We start from the raw sequence: 20,923 nt of genomic DNA on the forward strand, positions 1-20,923 counted from the left end.
CCTTTCTAACAGCCATTCATTTTCTGTACCACTTATCTTACTTGAATGAGTATATCCCAGGGCACTCAGGGGCACAGGGTGGGGGACTCATCATAGGGCACAATCACACACACACTCTATATTAAGCCTACAATGCATGTTTTTGGACAGTAGGTGTAAAATCGTCAAAGCACAGGGAGAAAATACAAACTCCATGCATGCAAAGGTAGGAATCAAACCCCCAAAACTGGAGTTGTGAGGCAAACAAGCTAACACTAAGCCACCATGCCCCCAAACATTTTTTAAGCAAACTAAATTAAGACATAGAAACATATGAACAAAATGGATGCCCTTTGGTATTTTGACAAATTAATTTAATCGGTTTATTAAGTAAGTAAACAACTTCATTGTCATTCAAATTCAACATGAGGCTGAGGAGCGAGACAGACATTAAATACAAACCAATAAATACTGTACATAAATACATATTCACATGTATATATACCTAGACATATCTATAGTGTACACGTGTAAATATGTAGTGCAAATACAGTGTTTGTGGTCCTATAAAACTCATTCTGACAAGTTATATGAAAGTGAGTTATATGAAACTGAGAAGAGGAGGTGGACCTGGAACCTGACACATGTGAAACAGGTGTGCCATTGACGTATATATTGTTATTATCCTTGCACCTGTCCTCAAGTTGTTGCACCTGATCTCTTTATCTCACCTCATCATAATTTGTGATACACTTCCATTACTGGGGTGTTAAAAACATTTTATATCTATCTTCTTACAGTACAATAAAAAGCTTTTCTTGTAGTAATGTACATCATCTAGCATTTCCTCTATTTTCTTTATATTTTGCGGATTAGTTGCAATCTACGAACGGGATTACTGTTGCCAAAGAGGGTGCCATTCACAAACTAATACTGAAGAATTGTCAGGAGGGTAATGTAGGGGTGTATAAATTTGAAGCAGAAGGACGTAAATCAGAGGCCACATTAATTATTAAAGGTAAAGGCAACAAACAATGATTTCATTTTTTGTTTAAATTTTTATTTAGATCACATAATCTACCATACATCTTACAGAAGTACAATTCTCTCCATTCTCTTCATTTATATTTAGAGCCTCCAAAAATCGATGCAGATGCCTTGGGTAAGTTCTCAGAACCTGTCATCAAAAGATCTGGTGAAAATGCGATTTTCAAGCTTCCATTCTCAGGAAAGGAACCAATCAAAGTGCAGTGGTTCAAAGATGAAATGGAGCTTTTGGAAGGCCCTGGTGTCAGGATTGACAATTCCTCAACCCAAAGCCGACTACTTCTTAATAAATGTCAGCGTAAAAACACTGGAGAAGTGAAAATCAAACTTAAGAATGAATTTGCCACCACAGAGGCTAAAACTAAACTCATTGTTCTTGGTATGTTGTTGGTTAACCATTTTTGTAGAATGTGGTTAAATCAGCTAAAACGTAATAAGAGCTTTTTTATGATCTTCATAGTTCTTCTTTTCTAGACAAACCAAGTCCACCACAAGGACCTATAGAAGTGGTAGAAAGTTCACTTTCTGCTATTGAGTTTAAATGGAGGCCTCCAAAAGATGATGGGGGCTGTCCTGTGACCAATTACATACTAGAGCGCCAGCAGGTGGGACGCAACACCTGGACTAAAATTGGAGAAATCTCGGCACAACCCGCATACAGAGACGCAGATATTGACCGTGGCAGGAAGTACTGCTACAGGATAAGTGCCAAGAATTCAGAAGGCATTAGTGACATCATGGTAACTGATGATATTGCAGCCGGCACACTGGGTACATTCTTAATATAAAGTTTTTATGTGTTCGTGAATGTTAACCAAGCTAAGAGTTCGTATTCCTCAGCAAGTTTAGGTATTTCTGTATTAAGAATACTTGGTATATGTATTGTTTAAAAAACTAAAATTCCCTGAGCTACAGAAAAGGTGAACTAAGCTCTCAACATTTCTTTAAATGTTGCTGCTTAGAACAAATTGATACTTAAATGTTTTATAGAGTTTAACTCTTTTTTTCAGCTTTCCCTGGTCAGCCTGCTTCTCCAAAGGTGGTCAGTGCTTTCAAGGACTGCATTAATCTAGCATGGCTCCTGCCAACAAACACCGGTGGGGGAAGTATTATGGGCTACAATCTGGAGAAACGCAAAAAAGGCAGTAATGTTTGGAGTCAAGTGAATCCTCCAGATGAGCCAATTAGAGGTATTTTTGTAACTTCCATAACAAGCTGCTCTTATGCATAATTTACTGGTGTGCAATCAGTTGTTTCATTCTTTCATAGTGATCCAGTTGTATTTTGTATTTGCATAAATTTCAGAGAAAAAGTATGCAGTGACAGATGTGATGGAAGGAGCCGAATATGAATTCAGAGTGATTGCAATTAACACATGTGGTCCTGGAGAACCAAGTGCCCCCTCTGATAGTGTATTTGCAAGAGACCCTCAGAGTAAGATTGAACAACAACAGACTTTGTTAGACTAGCAAAAGAAGAAATTCAGGTTTCCTGTATACTGTATATTTTGTTAGACTTTCCAACCTAACTTTTTGATATTTTTGTATCCTTGTCATTACACTACTTTTCTCGCTACAGAGCCTCCAGGGAAGATTAAAGATCTCAAGGTAACTAGCTCTAGTTACAACACTTTGTGCCTGGCTTGGTCTAAACCAAATGTGGTGAAAGGAGTGGAAGATGAAGTAAAGGGGTACTTTGTAGAAATCAGACCTACAGACCAAATGGAGTGGAGCCGCTGCAATACAAATTCAATCGTCCAGACTTCTTTCACTATAACAGGTCTGAAGCCCTTGGCTACGTACTGGGTCAGAGTGATTGCAATCAATGAAGGAGGAGAGGGAGAACCACAAGGATTTAACAACTACATCACTGCCATGCCTCCACCTGGTAGGCGTAAAAGCTATTCAACTTTCTTAGTTGAAACTGTGCCTTACTTTGCAGTAACATTTCATTTGATTTCACAGTAAAACCAAAATTCACGGACCGCAAGATGAAAAATTTCATGGTTGTGAAAGCTGGAAACACAGTCCGAGTCAGCATATGTTTTGAGGTACTTGCGATACTTCACACAACATGACTGATAATCACTTAAAACCTCTAGACTTCAACTGTAGCTTGAAACCATATTTTAATGTGGTTGCATTGCAGGCCTCTCCTTTACCAGATATCACTTGGCTGAAGGATAATGTTCCTGTGGCTAAACATGTGACAATAACTAATTCTGAGAAAGTTTCCCAGCTGCTCATTCCAACATCCAGTCGATCAGACAGTGGCATCTACACCATCATCGTCAGAAATATGGTTGGCCAGGAAACATTCAGTGTAGATGTTAGAATCACTGGTAATATAAATATATCATCATAAATCATACATTTTATGTTGCTAAAGTACTTCAACAATTTTATTACAAATGTATCCTCTCTTGAAATAAATTTTAAGTGCTTGTAGATGTACTTTGTAGACTGAATGTGTAAATTTCTCCTGGTAGTATGTTACTTGCAAAGATTTGTCCTTGAATGGTTTTAATAATTAAACTGCAAAATTTACCATATTTCAGATGAGCCCAAACCTCCGGGTGCAGTGCAACTTGAGCAGAATGTTGAGGGAACATTGACTCTCACCTGGACTCCATCTCCTGATGAGAAACGAGATGACCGGCTCCACTATATGGTGATGAAACGAGACTCTGTTAAACAGACCTGGTGGACAGTAGCAGATCACCTCTTCAACCATAGATTTACCATTGTTATTATACATGGGAGAGAGTATAAATTCCGTGTATATGCTAAAAATGATATGGGGCTGTCTGAGCCATCTGAGTCTCCACCATGGGGAGCTGTTAAAAAGAAAGGTTTGGACATACATAAGTTTTTCTAGATATTTTTCACACCCTGTCTTTTGTCTGTATAATATGGATGATATCATAAAACCAGTACTATCAAACCTGATTCATATTACTAGTTAACCATCAACCAGAGCATTTCGAACCATTCACAAATCAAGCACTACAATAATTAGTAAATAACAATAAGTAGGTTTCTGACACTGCATTCATTTAAGATCAGCCCTTGCTTTTCCAAATCAGTTAATACATTTTACTCATTGAAGTGTTCTACCAACAATACCAGAGGAACAACTTAAACATTAAGAATAGATTAATTTTGGGTCTTTCCACATAATTAAAATCCTAACATAACATAACATAACATAACATAACATAACATAAGACTTGATTGATCCCACACCGAGGAAATTCACATGCTACACTAACTCGATGATACAGAGCAGAAGTCAAAGAAGAAGATTCAACAATATAGTGTCAGATAAAGTGACATTGCAAAATACAACAGCAAAATTTATAGTTTGAAAACAAAAAAAGGAAAAACATTAACTATTTATATTTATTTAACTATATACAGTTCTTGCATCATGTATTGAATGCTGTTTTTCTTCTATCAAGGTAAATTCATAGTAAACCTACCAGAACCAAAGAAACTGAACTTCCAGTCAGCCCCCAAATTCATAGTGCCTCTGAAACTGCACATAGCTCCAAAAGGCTATGAGTGCTACATGAGCTGTGCTATGAGTGGCACTCCAACACCTCATGTTACCTGGTATCATAACAATGTTAGCCTCAACACAAATACCAATTACTACATCTCCAACACATGTGGAGTCTGCTCCCTGCTTATTTTGATGGTGGGTCCCAAAGACACAGGAGAGTACAAAGTTGTGGCAGAGAACTCTCTGGGCCAGGCTGAGACTTCTACCAACCTCACAGTCAGAGGTATGTTTCTACAGTGAGGCAGAACAGAAAGATAATGAAAACAAAGTTTCGGTTATTGAATACTGTGTTTTCAAAGATGCTATGTAAGTTAGTAGTGACCAAACTAATTTATATTTTCTTTTTCTTCTCTGTCTGCCAGAATGAAAAAAACATCTGTTGTAACAAGAGCTAGAACACCTGGATCAAAGCAAAGTGTACTCATTATTAGTGGTGGCACAATTAGTGGTGGAGTCTGAATAAATTATGTGTTTTTTTAGTGGAATATTCAATAATAGTATAAACATTAAGCAAAACTGATATTATCTTAATAAATGTAATCTACTAATGGTAAGTTGAATGGTTTGTAACAATGTCTCTGTCAGGTATCATAACTTTTTTTCTGGAATGACAATGTCTTTTTTGATTTTGAAGCATAACAGCTCAAGAAAAACATAATTTAAAAAATCATTTACAAATATATAAACATCAAAACTCAAATGAAGATGATATAATTATTGGCTTCACATTATAGTTTTGCATAATACAGTATTTTAGTCTTCTACAAAGTATGTTTCCTCAGTAAAAAAATAAATTAAATGAATTACATGTAAGAAATCATTATATGTATTTATTTATGAGCATTTAAGGTTAATATGTGTTTCCCTACAGAGGAACAGGACAGAACAACACTATTAGGAAACACTTTTGAAATTGCTGAACCACACACATTGTGACTAAGTGATGACATGGCTTGACATATTACTAAATAAAATGCCTATAAAAAGTTTACACACCCTGTTTGTGTTAGGTAAAAAATGTACCCAAGATCAATCGTTTCAGACCTTTTCCACCTTTACTGTGATATTGTAACCAACAAATAGAAATGTTTTATGGGGAAAAAGAACAAAACACTTGGACAAATGTGCAGATTAACCTTAACCCTTTAACTATACTTTATTAAAGCATGTTTTACTTCTAACAAAGCATTCTTAGAACATGTTTATTTGGCAGTTTTCCTCCACTCTTGCTTGTAAAAAAATGCTCTAGCTCTCCCAGGCACCACCCTTTTCAAATCATTCGATAGGTTTTTGAAATGATATCAATGTGGGAAATTACAAACTATTGATTTTCTTCTTCTGAGGCCATTTATTGATTTGGATTGTCCTCATCATGCTGGAAGGTGATATTTGTCCTCATATTCAGCTGTCTAAAAGAAACCTGCAAGTTTTCTAAAATAGATTAGTATTTGGAGTTGATCCCCTCAATTTTGACTACAGTCCCAGTCCCAGCTGAAGAGAAGAAGCCCCATAGCATAATGCTGCCACCACCATGCTTCACTGTAAGTAATGGGCAAAGAATTCTACCTTGATATTAATTTTTCAAATATTATTAGATATTAAGTCTTCTTCACAGAAAGAACAATTAGACTGCACTGATTTGTCACAGTGAGACACAGATTGCAGTTCAGTGGAACTCTGAAGTAATATCCTGTCTCTTTTAGGCTATGGTTTGCAACAAGGTTTTGCTGAACATCTCTATAAGTACAGTCCTGATGGCATTTTCCACAGTTTATCTGCTCTTAGGATCGAAACTTTTAATAACTCTTTCTTGGAAACCACATTATGTGCTATTAAAGAACCTGATTGTGAGCGAGTTGCTCTGATCACCAGAGCAAATGCTTGCTTTACCATGAATCTCTGAGCTACAGCTTGAGTACTTCACTTTGTAAACACATGCCTTGGCATCCACTACCCACAAATGTATTGTTTTATTATTCTAGTCTTGTTGCTGCCTTTAAAGTGTGTTGGGATATCTACTCTCCTGGAACTAATGGTGGGAGAAATTGTGCCTGTACAGCTTGAACAGTCAAAGTATGTTGAGACTTTTAAAAAAAATACTTTTACACTGGAAAAATACAGTGCCAAGAGTTGCTTCATTCTACCTCAAAAGACACTTCTGTTTCATATGAAATTTTTTGGTGACGTTGATGTTCAGTCTGCACTAACAGAAGGCTGTAGTGACTGGAAAAATGCTGCCACATGCATGCAGGAACATAAACAATTGGACAGCCCCAGTTGCCTATCCACCAGTTGCCTATCTTATGTGCTGTGCTGATGCTGGGCATTTAGATTGAAAAAAAGACAATTTGAGGTGTATGTGAATATAGGACAGAGGTTTTTAAACAGGTTGCATTTCTTTGGACTGGGAGGAAGCCCTAAAAGCACAGGCAGAGCATCTACACACAGGGCAAAGGCAAGAATCAAACCCGAAACACACAGGTGCGAGGCAAAACACCATGATCCACACAGAGACAATAAAAAAAAAAAAGTCTAAATACTTTTCAATCAGTTTCACTCATGCCACACTGTGATATTATACAGACAGACCAGCTCACATGCGATATATGTCACCTGATGGCTGCAACTTAGAGCGTTTTGTGAAGTTTCTGCCAGTTCAGAATCATTCAGAGAAAAGCTCACATTAGACAGAGTTACCATTTGGTCGAGCGCGCGCACACACAAGCGCGCACAATTTAATAGCGCTGACTGATTTTTTTTCGTACAGACACTTTACATATTTTTACATTTTCTTCCCATGCCCGTGGAAGACAATTACAGCTAGTTTACAGTTGAGTGACCAGCACAGGATAGGGACTTTCAGACAGTCTTTCAGACAGGATAATATGACAATACTGACGACGGCGCAGCAGGTTATAAATGTTAGCTTCACCCGGACGTTATAATCCGCACGCACGCGCGCGCACACACACACACACACACACACACACACACACACTTACTTGACCTTACTTGAGGCTGTTGTGCGCGCGCGCAGAGCCGCTGGAGGACTATCTCCACAACACAGCAGGAATCACGAAGTTTCATTCCGGGCCACCGGGTGTAAACCTGCAGCTCCGAGGAGGAGAGCGATGGCGAGGCGCAGAGGAAAGAGCAGCAGTAAACAAGACGATAACTGGTTACCTTTAGAGGCACCGTTGGGTCAGTCGTCCCGAGGCTTTAACGAATATGTCATCCCGGGTGTTTTATTACTTATCATCGCTGTCGGCGGGTCAGGATTCGGCTGGGTCTGTAGTGATCACCAACAAATGATAGAGAGTCTGACGGAAACGCTGGCGTCCATGCAGGCGAGAATAAACAAGCTGCAGCAGCAGTTAGGGCCTGATAACGCACAGGTAAGCTGACTGGAAAGTTAATTTGGTCTAATGTACGGCCTGAATCTGGCATTTTATGCGTGGAAAATAACAAGCTCGTTTATTCAAATCTGGCATTGGGTGGCATAGATGAACTGCCAAATAAGCTCTGCGTTTTACAATGCAAAGTACTGTTTTTGGTTTTTGTTCGAGCAACAGCTGATCACATTGCACATGGCTTTTGACTGTGCTGAACTCTGTAATGCTTCCAGCACCTTATGCCATTAATAGCTTCACTAGGCCAGTGCAGAATAGTGTCATATTTCTTTGTCCAACACTGCTTTAGAGAGCAGGGGTTTATATATATATATACATATATATATATATATATATATATATATATATATATATATATATATATATATATATGATATATAATATATATTTTATATATATATATATATATATATATATATATATATATATATATATATATATATGATATATAATATATATTTTATATATATATATATGTTATATTTATACACCTATGGAAAAAATAAGAGACCACTGCAAAATAATCAGTTTCTTATGTTTTTTTCTTCCAGGTGCATGTATTGGTGAGATGAACAGTTTTGTTTCATTTTTTGTGAACTGCTGACAATGTTTCTCCTAAATTCAAAATTTAACTATTGTTATTTAGAGTCTATATTTAAAGGAAATAACACATCAAAATAACCCAAGATCATGCAGTATTTGCAGAGCTTTAATAACTCAAATAAAACAAAATGCAAATCATTTGTAAATAAATTGTGTTAATGCTTTGGCTAAATAACATTTTAAAAATCAGTATTTGGTGGAATAACCCCGATTTGCATGAGTTTTGGCTCCATGCTCTCCACCAGTTTTTCACATTGCTGTTGGGGAACTTTATACCACTCTTTTTGAAGAAAAAAAATAAAAAATCAAACAGCTCAGCTTTGCTTGATGGTTTGTGACCATCCATCTTCCTCTTGATGACATTCCAGAGGTTTTCAGTATGGTTCAAATCTGGAGATTGGGCAGTGGTCTCTTTTTTTTTTTTCTTTTTTTTTTCCAGAGCTGTATATTACTCTTGTATAAAAGCATGCAAAACTCAAAGTAAAGATGTTTGAAATTAATTTCATTTTAACAAAAAAAAGTATGATTGAGACATCACCAAGAATGATAGACCTTATTCTTGGTCCTACTCTTAGTCTGCTGTGGAAATGGCACTTAATAACTGATTGAATTTTGATAGTGTGAAACAGATTTCTATCATTATTCACAGTAAATGTACAGAGTGCTTAATTTTGTTTCTTTCTTCAGCTTGCCAATGTTGGTGGTCTTGAAGAGCGCCTTGTGGCCCTGGAAGATGCCTATGCCAAAGCACAAAGACAGGTTGAGCTCGCCCTCGCCACATCTGAACAAATCAAGGAAAAAGACCTGCAAAGTAAAGTGTGGTCTCTGCAAACTGAGATGAATGACAAACTGGCAGAACTCCAGCAGAACACTATTTCCATTGCTGCTCTGAATGCCATCATTAAGAACAAGAGTATCGAGTTCGAGGTTGTGAAGCAGAGCGTCAACACTATGTTGAGTGCTAATGCAGAACTAGCCATCCAGATTGCTGGGTTTTCTAGCACACTTTCAGTGACTAAGTTACGCATGGATGAGCAGATCTCTGTTGTGGATGGTCTGATGTCTCAGTTAGAGGGTCAAAAGAAGGAAATCAATGAAATAAAAGACTTATTTTCCAGTAACCAGGAATCACTTGCTGTAAATGCACAGGAGTTGATGGATATCAAGTGAGTAGAAAAATGTCCTCAATGTCTCAAGTTATTAATAAATAAAAAAAATTTAAATATACATACATTTGCATAAAGCATTAAAAAATGAACAGTTTATATTTAAAAAGTATTTTTAAATGAAATGTGTATATTGCATTTTAACTGCATTATTTGTCTGTCAGAGAGCTGCTAGAATCTGAGCAAATTAAACGGATACAAAAGCTTGAGAAGCAGCTGAAGTCACTGTATAAGCGTCTGGAAGATCATCAGACGAATACAGAGAGTCTCCATTTCCACCTCGCAGCCCAGTTGGAGGCTTTACAGATAAAGGTACAAGCAGCGCTGGCATCTATTATATAAAAAAAATTTCAAGTATGTTCTATTCACATAGTTTTCCTCTGGATTCCTCTTACTTGTCAAATAACATGGCAGTAGTTGGTATGGCTACGCTAAACTACCTCACTATGTGAATGAGTGTGTGAGTGTATGGTGCTGTGCAGTTGATTGTTGTCCCATCAGGCATGTTCCTCATAGCCAGTGTTCCTGCTATAGGCAGCAAGTATTCCACAACTCTCACTAGGTTAAATCAGTTACTGAAGATGAATTAATATAAATTAAATAATGCTACAACACTCCCTGGATGTCCTGAACCACATACAATGCTTGAGTTCAGGAAAAGCTGATGGATAAAAAAAAAATAATAATAATTTGAAGAATTTAAGCATGGCTTACCAGACAAATGCATTGCCTAATTGTAAGCTCTTTCTTGTGGCACATTTCAGTTTTTGCCTGGAGTTCAGCAATCCAGCAGAGCTGAAGAGGAATTTCAGGGTGAAGAACAGATCATAGAATCAGACAATCTAGAGAGAAAAGCAACAGAAAAAGAGTTGGATAAAGCTGAAGAAGAAGAATTTGAAGAAGAGGCAGATAGAGAAGAAGACACAGCAAAAGAAGATGATGAATTTATTACAGAGCCAGAAGCAGTTGATGAAGTTGAAGCAAGTGACTGGCCAGTGGAGGAACCTCTGAAAGAGATCCAAACTCCTTCAGAGGAACTGGACACTGAAATTGAAGAGGATGTTGCTGAGGAACAAGTAGATGCGGATATTACAGAAGACATGGCGACTTTAAATGAGGCACACATGGTCACGAATGAAAAAGAGGAGATTGTTGTAAATGAGATCCAGAAAGCTTTGGAGGATTCAGATCATGTGTCTGTTGAAACAGAGGGGATTATGAATAAGAAAGTGGAGGTACCTGATGGAGAAGAGAGTAAAATTCATTTAGAGGAAGCAAACATGGACACAAGCAAAACAGAGAGGCAAACTGAGGTGCCAGATGCAGAAGAGGTCCAGACTCCTTTAAATGATTCAATTACCACCACTACTGAAACCGTGGAAACTGCTGTTGAAAAGCAAGAAGAGTTAACTGAAGCACAGGAAATGGAGACAGATTCAGAGGAAACAGAAATGTTCTCAAATATAATTGAGGATTTTAGTGAGGAACATGCTGAGCATACTGCAGGGGAAATCCACAGTGGTACAAATAAGATATCAACTGCCGAAATTAAGATGCAGGATAATGGGAATGCAGAGCAAGAATCTGGGACTACTGCAGAGGAGATTCAGATTACTTCAGATGAGACAGACATGGCCAAAAATGGGAATGTAGACAATCAAATGACAGATGCTGTCCCAGCTGAGATTGAGCAGGAAGCAGAGGAGCAGGAGGAGCTTACAATAGCGTCTGCCAAAGAATCAGTCTCAAAAAAATCAGTAAAAGAAGTGTAATGGCAAAAGGAGGAACATGCAAAAGGAAAACTAGTTCTCGTCATTTTCTCACATTACATTTAATGATTCTTGTATGAAAGTTTGTTCTTTCTATACTCTTTGTAACAGTAAAAAGGTTTTTACAGAGCTCTACAGCAGTGATTTTCTATCTGTTTATTCTATCCAAGTATTATCTATCCAATGAACCTTTAAGTTCATTGAAGAATCCAGTTTTTTTTCTAAGTGTCCACTGATAGTTTGATTAAAAAAAGATTACTTGAAAGTTGTTGTACAGTTCTTAAGTCAGATTGTAAGTTGGAAACACTAGATGAAGCTGTATTTAGCTGGTTTTAGTTATTTTTATTCCTCTCTCTAAAATAAGCTCATACCATTTTTCTAAACAAAAAGAAGTTTCTTTTACTTCAGAGATGCTATATATGTTCATTCAAATGTTCCTTTCTAACACTAGTCTTTTTAAATAAACTAGATTTGACATTTTATACTACTTCTCCTGTCCCCACCCCTCTGTCCCTACTCTTCTGTCTTTCTGCGGTTGTCATTTGATATGGGACACCACTTGTTTATTTACAGCAGTGAGGTCATGGGGTTACTGCCTCATACAGAGCTTGCCGTTGTGCATGTGTGTCTGATGACTTATCAAATATCTTCAAGTATAGTGGTGGCTTCATATACAGGATTTTTTTTTTTATCAATCCCCAGCTGATGGTCAAAAAGTGCAAAGCTGATTTTCATCCACAGGTCATCAATCTCAGTACGTTTATTAAAGCAGTCTTCTTCAGAAAGGATTAGTGTGGGAGCAGGTTTTCATTGCAACCAAGCAGAATCAACTGATTAAAACAGGTGGCATCAAGTATAGCTCCTCCTTGATTGGGATGAAAACCAGCACCCACACCAGCCTTTTATAGATAACACTGGACACCCCTGTTTTAATGAGTGTCTCATGACATCTTTTGACATAAGATATAAACTAAAAACTAGAAAATTGGAGACAAATAGGAGAAATATGCTGTTTTGTTTTAGCAACATGTGCTGTTATATACAAGTGAGTGCATTTCTATTTTTATGCCTGTAGAGGTGGCTGTAAGTCCCTCAGAAAGTTATCAATGAACTGTTGTTGCTGGTGTAGTGAAAAATGAAACATGACTGCATGTAGGAGTACAGGCATGGTGCCTCACAGCTTGAGGGTCCTGGGTTTGATATTGAGCTCAGGTTACTGTCTGTGTGCTATGGAAATTCAGGGTTTGGGTTTACTCCCAACTCCAAAAATATGCCATGCTTAACTTGCTTGTGTGTGAGAGTGAGAGAAAGAGAGAGAGATTGATTTCCTGCAGTGGCATGGGGTGCCATCAATTGTGTATTCCTTCCTCACATCCAGTGAAACTAAGCGTTTACTAAAAAAAAAAATAAATGCATTTAGGAGAAACCTATAGTCTATAGTCCCACAGGTTTCTACATAAGAGAAGTAAACATTCCTCCGCTATAAATAAATGTGATATAAACATGGTATTATGAATTATAATTTCCCTCTGCAATTAAGTGACACATTTCAAAAAGTCAAACCAGAAGCACTATCTTTTGTGTTTTAATCATAGTGGATTGTAAAACTAAACATTTTTGTTCCCTTAAATAAAAATACAAGAAAAATGTAAATAATAATAAAAAATAATAACCTATAGCTCTTTTAATGAATATATTTTTCTGGTATAAAGCATATTTGGCATGTTTATGTTGTTTATTTTTGTATCTCTTTTTAAGGCCCCTCTTGTCCGTCTTGTTTTGATCAGTGTGTGTGTGTGTGTGTCTATTTTTTAGGACAAGAATTGCTCAAAACACTACACACTTGTTTGTATGAATATTATCTTACCCTTGTAATCATAAAAAACTATGTTTAATAAATTACGTATGCGCACGCGCACTTCTATTTTGCACGCTTCACTGTTTAAAATTGTTCTTCGGTATTATTTCTTAAAATTTGTTTAATTCTGGGAACATTTCTCCGCACAAAATAAATCATTACACAACATGCAACCTATAGTTTTCTGCTGGAGGCAGAAAAATATTTAGTAATTAATAAATAATTATTATAAAATAATTGATAAATAATAATTATTTATTCTGAAAGTGGATTAATAATTAAGACAAATCATTAGAATAGGAGAATATTATTCAGTCCTCCGCGGATTGCAGTTTGAAGGCGCTGAAATGCAGCTCACATCCCAAATAACCTCTGACTTCCTACATACGAGCACTACATAGGGCATGAAGTAACAGCTAGTACTCCCTATAAGTGCACTACATGTCCTACAGGAAACCGGTTTGTATTCATCAGCTCTTCGGCGTTGCTTGCTTCACACACTGCGTGTTGTGTTGAAGATCATGTGAGACTGTAGGAGCAGGGCTTGCTCTCTCGCTTCACCGGTTTACCGGCAAGAAAAAGTATAAGCTCATGATATCAAGGGGGTCTCAATTTCTTTGGGGGGGATTTTGCGATATTAAATCAGTGGGTATTCTGTCTCTTATTAGGGAATGAGCGAGGAGAAAAGCCCGGATAGCTGCAGGAGAAACTCTGGGTGCACCAGGTGAGCTTCTCTTCGTACAGTTAGCCTGGTAGCTCTCACTGGTTTGCTAGCCTCGCTAAGCTAGCTAGCAGTTTTCCGTTCGTATTTTAATTACTGCAGTCCCCGAGGTGAAAAACGGACATGTCATTGGAAAATGTATTGTTTTACCCATCTGCCTGATATATTTGCTAAAGAGCATTGTCCTATTTTACTAAAGCTAGTTTTCTCTGGTTAACAACACGACAACCACAACAGTAAAATACTCTATAGGTAATCTGCTCAGATCAGGCTAGCAACAGTTCCCTTTCTTTCTGGATTTTAATCCTGTCGTGTTGTTTTAAAATGGACAAAAACAATCCTGAGATATTTGTGATGTTATGCTATTATTTAACTAGTTGATTAGTTGTAGCTATATGGTGGTAGCTGTTTCTTTTCTCTTTTTTTAAACGTTAATATGCAGGCATGCAGGTAACGGTGTGGCTTGTTTGCTGTGCAGTGATCTCTGTCTGTCTGTCTGTCTGTCTGTCAGTGTTCTCAGCATAGAGCAAATGCTGGCTGTGAATCCTGGGAAGACGCCCATCAGTCTGCTGCAGGAGTATGGAACGCGGATAGGCAAGACACCGGTGTATGACCTGCTGAAGGCCGAAGGTCAGGCCCACCAGCCCAACTTCACCTTCCGCGTGTCTGTAGGAGAGATCAGCTGCACAGGCCAGGGCCCAAGCAAGAAGGCTGCCAAACATAAGGCCGCTGAAGCAGCTCTCAAGATGCTTAAAGGAGGGATGCTGGAAGCATTAAAGGGCAGCGTGATGGAGGGAGAACACTTTGATGACATAGACATCCCCATTGAGGGAGACTGGTAAGAGTGTTTGAAACATTGTTATTCACGTAATCAGAATATACAGCTTATTTGATGTGTAGTACTTTTTTTGGCTGTTGTGGTCAGTCGTTTTCTGCTCTTGTTTCTGGTCATTTGTAGGAAACTGTTTCGAACTTTTTTTTTATCCATGATTTGCATTCAAGAATATCGATTGAATGAATGAATGAATGAATAAATAAATAAATAAGAATGTATTGGCCTGATGCGTCAGTGTGCAGCAGCCTGTTTTCGTTGCTCTCCTTTAATTTACCTTAATTTACCCATTATTTCTTCATCCTTATTTTTTAACCTTTTTGTTAACTAGTAATAAGCTCTTCCCCCACTAGCAATTTCCCCTGGGATTAATAAAGTTCTTTGAATCTTGAATTGAATACAACCAAATACTCCTCAGGGCTGGACAAGTCACTAGCCTGGGTACATGGGGCAAGCAAATTCATTTATTATTTGTAATTGTGTGGAGGACAAGAGGTTCAAAAGAAAGAAAATAAACCCTACATCTTTAGTGTTAAGGATCTGCTAAACTACACACATTAGCTGATGTGTGATTTGACTGATTTTTACTAGGCAGATTAACTAACACTGATGAAACCCAGCAAAATAAAGTGCACTGCAAATTCATTAGTACAACTTTGCTGTTGGAACAATGCACTGTGAACACCACCAAGGAATTTTACTTATGGTATGAGGAAAGAATTTCATAGCAGAAATGTTGCCCAACAACTTAACGTAAACAAGACACCAGAATCTTTACCAAGAGTATACAGTAGATTACGACTACATAGTCGTCAACTTCCATGGACTTTGTGTACTTGATGTTTGTTTCCCACAGTTTGTATTAATGTGTTTAACTAGTTATTTTTTAGCCTAGTCACTGATATTCCTTTACAGGCTACTGAATTTTTTAACTTAAACTTTTTAAAAAAAGTTAACCAACTTAACCCTGTAAGACCCAAATATAGAAAAAAATGAACAAAAGTTTTTTTGACCTCTCAGATATTGTTTTAGGAGGCCTCTGATGTAGAAATTAAAGATTTTTTTTTTTAATTGTATTGCAAAGTTGGGCCTAGTTGAGAGCAGAATTTCTGTATATGTACTCACTTTGTCTACAGATATACAGAACATTTAAGCATTCATTTGCAGGGTTGATTGCTTACTTAGCCCCATAACAGTATATATCATGAGTAATAATCACACAACAATCATAGTTTTATGAATAAGCATTTATTAATAAAAATATTGGAAAAAATTGTATTTACAAAACGTTTTCATTTTGGACTGCAGCAATCACAACCTGCACACTGAATAGATGACCTTTCTGCACTCGTGGCATTCTGAAATGGAAAAAGTGAAAAAAATAAAATTAAATATGTGAATAATACATATGGGTCTTATATGGTGGTAGATAAACTGAAAAAATAGACAGGGTGGTAGACCATGTGTCGAGGGTAGAGATCTAAGTATTATCCATTAAAGTATTATCATTTCAATGCAAATACTAATCAAAATTCCACTACATTCAACCAATAGTGTCTGGCTGGCCTATTATGCTCTCTACACACATGCACATGCATCCCCCCAGAGCACTTACAGGTTCACATTCAAGACCATTCACACCTGTCCCTGAACAATGCAACAAGCACCCCCCCCCCCCCCCAAAAAAATCCAGAACATTCAGAGCCTGATTCTACAAAGTGCTACTTGGTCAACACTCATAAAAAAATCTCAGGATCATTTAGAAGTTAAAAAACAAACAAAAACTACAAAGATACAGGGAGTTTCAGATACTGCTATAGATGATGGAGTTTCAAATACCACATACAATTTATTCCTGTGTTTAATTATGGTCTAAGCTAAACATTTAGAACTTGGTTACAATGAATCATCTAACACTTTAAATATCTACTACAATTTTTTTCAAGTTGTGAGCATGTGAGAAGTGCAGTGTCCTTATGTAAGGTGTAAGGAGCACAGGCTATTTTGACTACCACTCTGGCCCAACGGTGTAGAATTACAACATAGACATAACAAGCTCTAAATCAAATTTGATGAATGTTTTCCAAAGTACCTAAATATCTATGTGTTTTAGACATTGTAATAAACACAAAAAAAAATATTTAAGGAATTTTACTTACTTGAATCTTGACAAATCCAGTCATGCAAAAAAAAGGAGATGAGCTCAACTCGAAGTTTGCAGGTAGAGTGAGTTCATGGCCAGATGACCGGACCTATAAACACTTCTTCTATCCAAAAGCATTGTGAGGACAAACAATAGGACCCATTAACTATGTAAATGTGGTCTTGAGAAAAAAAAAACATTTGCAGGCCTTTTTTTTTTTTTTAAATTGTTAAAAGTGATGTAATTCTGCAACAGTGGGCTTTACAGGGTTAAATGTAAAAGTAAAGTAAGGTTAAGACGTAATGTAGGGTTTGAATGTATGCTCTGTGTTGACTGTAAGTGTTTCCTACAGCTCCCAGTCAGAGATAAAGTTATCCAGTTCCAGCCAGCAAGCTGAGTGTAATCCAGTTGGGGCTCTACAGGTAAGAGACAATTCTTTTCAGAGACTGTGCATAACTTTTCATTTCTCTAGAGATAAATATATCCTTTTAAATCTAGAAAGCATATAGGCTATGAATAAATTTCATTTCTTTTCATAGGAACTAGTGGTGCAGAAAGGTTGGCGTTTACCAGAATACACAGTCACGCAAGAGTCTGGGCCTGCACATCGCAAAGAGTTCACCATGACATGCAAAGTAGAGAAATTTGTAGAGATTGGTAAGTCTATTCTTGAGTACATTTTTTTTAATTATATTTCCCATAAATGACTCCCAGTTACTAAATCTGTGAAAAGTTATTGTTATAACTATGTAAATAGATGTATATTCTAGTGGCAGTTGAACATTATTCTAATATCTTCATATGTACAGTTGGTTAATGATGTTGACTTCACTTTCACAGGTAGCGGTACATCAAAGAAGCTTGCCAAGAGGAACGCAGCAGCAAAGATGCTTTCCCGGATCCACGATGTTCCTATAGACATGCGCAGCAGCCATGAAGCTGAGGCAGAGGACGATACCTTCAACATGGTGAGGGGTGTTTATACTTCAAAGTAACATGGTATGTGACACTGTAACACACCTCACATAATTATGCTTGGTTTTTTCATGTTGCTCTCATTTTAAGCACATAGGTGGCAGGCTAGAGGGAGGAAAGTGTAAAGGGTTTGGATGTACATGGGACTCTTTGCGCAACTCAGCAGGAGAGAAGATCCTGCAGCTGCGTAGTCACCCTCTGGGCCTCCCCAACTCCAACTTCTGTTCCCTGCTCAATGACCTATCTGAAGAACAGCGTTTTGATGTCAGCTATTTGGACATAGGTAAGAAGCGTAGTTTACTTTTTAATTTGCAACTGTTATCGTTATGACCATTCCTATCACTGTGACTGTTTTTATGGTAAATTGTGGGGTCAGGTTTTAGTTTGTGTTTACAATTTGGCATTTGCAGAACTATTGGATATCAAGTGAGACTGATTTTCAGCTATGTACATATTTATTGAGAAGCTGACTATGTATAGTGTAATGTTTGACACTGCCTGCTTTCTAACACATGGGGGTGGGGACAAACTTAGTGGGGAACGTATAACAAGTGTGTTCAAAAACAAAAGAGGAAAATTCATTGGGTATGTTTTGCTTTGTGTGATGTGTCCCAACTTGAGGTTTGCAACTGCCGCTTGTTTTCTCGTTCTGAATCTCACCATTTGCCAGTTGAGGTAGTATTGTTTTTACCAGGAAAATAAATCAGCACACACAGCAATTTATTTCAGAATCGGAAACAAGCAAGCATGTTGAACACACAAAATGGAGTAAAATAAAGCAAAAGTCCTCTAAAGTCACTTCATCTTTAAACATACATGACCACGCTGTAATTCATGTTATTTTTCTGTATTCTGTAAAGTGCAAGTAGAAATCTAAACATGTGGATATAATTATATGGAACAGTGCATTCATATGTGAAGCATTAGGGTGTAGAATCTCAAGTCAATTATAGGGTCTAACGTAGTTAGAATACATGTTACAGTGGTCATCATGAACCTGAATGAAAGACTTCAACTTTGCAAGTTGACTCTGGACTCTTATCAGAATTATTACACGTGTTCTTATGGTTATTAGCAGTGGTGTAATGTAAGGAAGTAAAATTACTTCGTTCCAGTACTTAAGTATTTTTTGAGAATTTTTGTACTTTACTTGAGTTTTTATATTTCTGTCAACTTTTACTTCACTACTGTTTTGAAACAAATTCTATACTTTTACTCTGATACATTTTCTGTTCGGCATTTTCGTTACTTACAAAAAACCTGTGTCCAAATTTGTGGTAAAGGAAGTTTGTGGTTAGTGATGATTTTAGGCTATGTCCATTCGTAGCTGGGTATTTTTTATAAAATCTTCACTTTGGAAGGAGTTTTCCAAAAGCTCCGTTTTCAACGACCTCAAACTGCATTAGCATGTGGACAAAAGGTCAAAACCCAGAGAAAAATCTCCCTTCTTAATAATACCTAGCTACGTGTGGACATGGCCTTAGTTACAAGTGCACATGTATGGAAACACTGATACTGTACACTTCATTACAATACAGTTCACTAAGTTCTAAAGGCCTCTTCTTTCTTTAATGCAAGTCTTATTTTTTTGGTGGTGCACTTATTGAGAAGTTTAAGAAAGAAAGCAATACAGAATAAAATTCATAATTCTCTAAATTATTACAGTCTTGCTTTTTTATTAATTTACTTCTGCTTTTACTTTCTATACTTGAGTACATTCATGAAAATACTACTTTTGATACTTAAGTACAGTTTATTTCAGATACTTTACGACTTTTACTCAAGTAGAATTATAATGGTTGACTAACTTTTACTTGAGTCATTTTCTAACAAAATACCTGTACTTTTACTCAAGTATGGCTTTTGGGTTATTGGTTATTACCCTATTTGACTGGGCTTAATCCAAATGTCAGTAAATTAAAAACAATGGCATCTCAGACTTAATGTGTTATTTGAATGGAAATTTCTAGAATAAAGAGCTCTATGGCTCCAGAAGTTTGTCAGATCTTTGTTCAGTTTTTGACATTGATGATATTGGTCTTTTGGGAAATCTGATGTTAATCTGTACTAAGTGTGTGTGTATGTGTTTTATTCAGAGGAACGCAGTCTCAGTGGCCTGTACCAGTGTCTTGTGGAATTGTCCACTCAACCCATCACTGTCTGTCATGGCTTTGCTCCAAGTCAGGATGCAGCACGGGCCAGTGCAGCACACAATGCGCTTCAGTACCTCAAGATCATGGCCAGTGGAAAGTGAGGGTGGGCTTTTCCCTCGAAACATGGGTTCAGAGTCGACAGTACTGTAACTTACAGTACGGTAAACTGGGGGCTTATTGGAAGTTCTAGACACATCATCTTGTTGGCAAATCATTCCTAATGCCCCAAAGACACTTGACTTTTTCCTCATGAGCTATAATGAAAGATGAACTGATGAGGTCTTTTGTATGCAAAAATGGTTGAGGACTGGTTTTATCTGAGGGCCTTGCTTTTATACTACCTCCATGTGATGAATTTCATTTTTTTTGTTTTTTAATTTTCCTGAAATTTCTTCCCTTTAACTTGCATTTTAAACTCACAATTCCCTAAATTATTTTAAAGATAACAAATGTTTTTAACTTGACTTTTTAAACAGCTTAGGTAGTTTGCCTTGACAGAATTTTTAACAAAAAGGACTGAAACTCACTGATGCTAATTTTCAGATTCCAAGTATACCTACCTCTATCTATATATATATATATATATATATATATATATATATATATATATATATATATATATATATATATATATATATATATATATATATATATATATATATATATATATATATATATATATATATATATATATATATATATA

At 36.9% G+C, this 20,923-nt stretch overlaps 3 protein-coding genes across 4 annotated transcripts in view; all 3 read left to right on the plus strand.

Annotated features, from left to right (window-relative positions):
- Nucleotides 1-5,638, plus strand: part of LOC131361997 (immunoglobulin-like and fibronectin type III domain-containing protein 1) — a 16,677-nt gene extending 11,039 nt beyond the window's left edge. Inside the window, exons 14-24 of the mRNA XM_058403703.1 lie at nt 856-997; nt 1,112-1,405; nt 1,501-1,797; nt 2,037-2,216; nt 2,332-2,460; nt 2,605-2,913; nt 2,991-3,076; nt 3,175-3,367; nt 3,584-3,877; nt 4,487-4,813; nt 4,953-5,638. Coding sequence (XP_058259686.1) covers nt 856-997; nt 1,112-1,405; nt 1,501-1,797; nt 2,037-2,216; nt 2,332-2,460; nt 2,605-2,913; nt 2,991-3,076; nt 3,175-3,367; nt 3,584-3,877; nt 4,487-4,813; nt 4,953-4,957 — 2,256 coding nt within the window. The 3' untranslated portion in view covers nt 4,958-5,638. The remainder of the gene's footprint in view (nt 1-855; nt 998-1,111; nt 1,406-1,500; nt 1,798-2,036; nt 2,217-2,331; nt 2,461-2,604; nt 2,914-2,990; nt 3,077-3,174; nt 3,368-3,583; nt 3,878-4,486; nt 4,814-4,952) is intronic.
- Nucleotides 5,639-7,602: 1,964 nt separating this feature from the next.
- On the plus strand, nt 7,603-13,419 carry zgc:66479 (uncharacterized protein LOC327541 homolog). Its single transcript, XM_058402354.1, has 4 exons — nt 7,603-7,985; nt 9,291-9,769; nt 9,934-10,081; nt 10,534-13,419. The coding sequence occupies exons 1-4, from the start codon at nt 7,722-7,724 to the stop codon at nt 11,539-11,541; spliced, it is 1,899 nt and encodes a 632-aa protein (XP_058258337.1). The 5' UTR covers nt 7,603-7,721; the 3' UTR covers nt 11,542-13,419.
- Nucleotides 13,420-13,876: 457 nt separating this feature from the next.
- tarbp2 (TAR (HIV) RNA binding protein 2) lies at nt 13,877-20,806 on the plus strand. 2 transcript variants are annotated; one of them, XM_058404161.1, is made up of 8 exons: nt 13,877-13,977; nt 14,065-14,120; nt 14,629-14,955; nt 17,445-17,514; nt 17,632-17,749; nt 17,933-18,060; nt 18,158-18,350; nt 20,164-20,806. In XM_058404161.1, exons 2-8 carry the CDS (start codon nt 14,068-14,070, stop codon nt 20,319-20,321), a joined length of 1,047 nt encoding a protein of 348 aa, XP_058260144.1. In that variant the 5' UTR covers nt 13,877-13,977; nt 14,065-14,067; the 3' UTR covers nt 20,322-20,806. The 2 variants fall into 2 exon arrangements, with proteins under 2 accessions (XP_058260144.1, XP_058260145.1); XM_058404162.1 differs by lacking the exon at nt 13,877-13,977 and having other exon boundaries at nt 13,984-14,120.
- Nucleotides 20,807-20,923: the final 117 nt, after the last annotated feature.

Source organism: Hemibagrus wyckioides, linkage group LG11 (genome assembly GCF_019097595.1).
Source record: "Hemibagrus wyckioides isolate EC202008001 linkage group LG11, SWU_Hwy_1.0, whole genome shotgun sequence".
Classification (NCBI taxonomy): domain Eukaryota; kingdom Metazoa; phylum Chordata; class Actinopteri; order Siluriformes; family Bagridae; genus Hemibagrus; species Hemibagrus wyckioides.

What these genes read in the sequence shown, in the direction of transcription:
- zgc:66479 (XM_058402354.1), top strand. Translation starts at nt 7,722, where the DNA reads ATGGCGAGGCGCAGAGGAAAGAGCAGCAGTAAACAAGACGATAACTGG. An exon ending in TAGGGCCTGATAACGCACAG is followed by an intron (nt 7,986 to 9,290) that starts GTAAGCTGACTG and finishes TTCTTTCTTCAG; the next exon opens with CTTGCCAATGTTGGTGGTCT. An exon ending in TGGAGGCTTTACAGATAAAG is followed by an intron (nt 10,082 to 10,533) that starts GTACAAGCAGCG and finishes GGCACATTTCAG; the next exon opens with TTTTTGCCTGGAGTTCAGCA.
- tarbp2 (XM_058404161.1), top strand. Translation starts at nt 14,068, where the DNA reads ATGAGCGAGGAGAAAAGCCCGGATAGCTGCAGGAGAAACTCTGGGTGC. An exon ending in ATCCAGTTGGGGCTCTACAG is followed by an intron (nt 17,515 to 17,631) that starts GTAAGAGACAAT and finishes TTCTTTTCATAG; the next exon opens with GAACTAGTGGTGCAGAAAGG. An exon ending in TGTCAGCTATTTGGACATAG is followed by an intron (nt 18,351 to 20,163) that starts GTAAGAAGCGTA and finishes TGTTTTATTCAG; the next exon opens with AGGAACGCAGTCTCAGTGGC.